The sequence below is a fragment of the Mus pahari genome, chromosome X (genome assembly GCF_900095145.1).
Source record: "Mus pahari chromosome X, PAHARI_EIJ_v1.1, whole genome shotgun sequence".
In the NCBI taxonomy this organism is placed as follows: Eukaryota; Metazoa; Chordata; class Mammalia; order Rodentia; family Muridae; genus Mus; species Mus pahari.
This window is the reverse complement of record NC_034613.1, coordinates 61,909,475-61,911,871: the sequence shown is the minus strand read 5'-3', so window position 1 is coordinate 61,911,871 and position 2,397 is coordinate 61,909,475. Positions and strand designations below refer to the sequence as shown.

Genomic DNA, 2,397 nt, shown 5'->3' with positions numbered 1-2,397 from the left:
ACATAGTCCACTCCCAGCCTTCTGGGTGGAAGAGAGGCACGCATACACAACCCTTCTGTGGAAGAGACAAGCCTGCCTGCATGCTTCATGTCCCCGGTTTCTATATTCCTTGTCTGTGAGCACAGAGACGTCATGCCCTCCACAGGCTGTGTGTCATCTTGGGTGAGTGCATTGGGGAGTCTCTGCATTAGCCTCTGGTGTATTCTTTTGGGTCTCTCCTGGAGNCTTGGGTCCCTGAGATTCTACCGAAGCATCTAGACTGAGAGTGGTTAGGAATTTCACCAGACTGCACAGCAGGGCTCCACCCATTGCTTGCCAGGGCACGGCTCCAGTGTCCTCATTGGCCACCGGTGGGTTGGTGTTTGTGACTAGACACCAACATTGGACCTAGAGGTCTAGTCAAGCTTGTCCTAACCTGATGACAAGAAATCAGGAGAAAGAGCTGAGACCGAGAGCTACTGGGTAGTGGAGAGCTCTGCATTCAGCCAGAAAATTGGGAAAGGATGTGATTGGACCTGGGGGGATATTGATGTCACACTCCCACCTCCTCTTTGCTCCAGTACACGTGGACATAGCCTGTGGAGTCCTGGTCCCTGTTTTCATTTACGGTCATGAAATTCAGTGTCTTTACTTTCAGGAGTTCTGTCTGACCCAGGAAGGTTCCAGCCATGTCGAACATGGAACAGAAGGCCATGAAGAAAAGTGCCAAGCGCCCGAGAGTAGATGAGACCCTCCCACCCGATGACTCCAAGAACCCAGATGCAGTCAACCCTGGTAACAACTGATATGGGGCTTATGAGGCTGAGCCCAACCGTGGGGGCGCTCTACTACTTGGCACATGGGACAAGGGGGCAGTCTGATACTCACCAGGCCATTCTATGGTATTGCGGCTGGGTGAGCATGGAGGACAGGGGGATTCATACTCTGACCTCTGATTCTCAAACATGCTCTGGGTTTCAGTCCCCACCTGACATTCTCAGTCCATGACAGAGACAAGGCTCACAGAGGCCAACATGCCTCTGAAGAAGCCCAGGAGTCACAGGGATTTTTCTTGTAAAGCTTGTACACATACATATATCTGCTGTCCCTAGGCTGGGGCCAAGCCGAGTTTCACCTGTGGGGTTGGGAGTGTGGGTAGGGGAGGCACGTGAGTTCCTGGAAGACCACTTCCAAAACTTTGTGTTGGATCTGGGCTCAACCAGCTCTCGATTGGAGCTGATTCCCATGCTTCATTTGCAAAGGTTTTTCCTTCCCTCTCGATGCAGCAGACAATCTAGCAGTTGGTACCAGTGGGATGGGCAGCCATTCTCAAGGATCAGACATGCAAGAGGCCAGGTGATGTCTTAAAGGGTTAGCCTTCCCCACGGGAGGTAGTTTCAGTGTGGTTGTATGCAGATATGCAAAGCAAAAAGTTCCCTCTACCAGGAAATGGATCTAAGTTGAGGGGGTGCGGGGGGTGCTGCTGTTTAGTGAAATAGGCCAGCGTCAAAGAGACTCCTGCCGCCTGTTTTGTCTCCTCTGGGGATCCTGGATTACAAGTNGGTCCATAAAATGATATAACCTGAACTCAGAGGGGAGAGTGGGAAGAGGCAGCCAATACCCAGTTGAGGGGAAGGTTTGCGGGGGATGAGGGGAGGTGGTTCGAGGCAGACTCTGGGGATGCACATGGTCACCTGGCATAAAAGTTGAGGAGACATTGTCTGGGTGATGTAGGAGAAATAGCAGGAGGAGATTGATGAAAGAGGAGAGTGAATGCGGCTGGAGTGCAGGACACATGGGGGAGTAAGCCTTTATGAAACCCTGTGTTGCACCATGAAAGGATCCCCGTGAACTTTTAATATAAAATCCCCTACTTCTGTGCAGCTGCCTGCAGTTGGGCAGGGAACACCTGGGTTGCGATTTTCTGTGAGTAGCCCAAACCCAGCCTGGGGTGGGTTTCCTGGGGATACAGTAGGCCTTCAGTCACATGTGCTCCAGGAAGAAACCCTTATGTATGCCCATATGTATCTATCTGCAAAGGACACTTGGGCTCAGTACAAAAACAAGGACAAAGGAATAAAATTAATGACCCAAGAGAGGAAAATCTGACTTTACCCCACATGAGCTCTAGCCTCTGCAAAAAGGCAGGTCTCTCCTTTTCCTTCAAAGCAAACTTAGGGTGCTTGTCCTCAATTAAGAATTCTGTGTTGTCATGGATACTTCATTCCTCCCTAAAATAGGGAATAAAATACCCATGAAAGAAGTGGCAGAGACAAAGTTTGGAGCTAAGATGAAAGGATGGACCATCCAGAGACTGCCCCACCCGGGTGTCCATCCCATAATCAGCCACCAAACGCAGACACTATTGCATATGCCAGCAAGATCTTGCTGAAAGGACACTGGTATAGCTATCTCTGT

The 2,397-nt window shown here is 50.5% G+C and overlaps 1 protein-coding gene across 1 annotated transcript in view; it reads left to right on the top strand.

Annotated features, from left to right (window-relative positions):
• Positions 1-668: 668 nt before the first annotated feature.
• Positions 669-2,397, top strand: part of LOC110314342 (X-linked lymphocyte-regulated protein 5C-like) — a 10,696-nt gene continuing 8,967 nt past the window's right edge. The window contains exons 1-2 of the mRNA XM_021188756.1: positions 669-774; positions 1,266-1,335. Of these exons, the coding sequence (XP_021044415.1) occupies positions 669-774; positions 1,266-1,335 (176 nt within the window). The remainder of the gene's footprint in view (positions 775-1,265; positions 1,336-2,397) is intronic.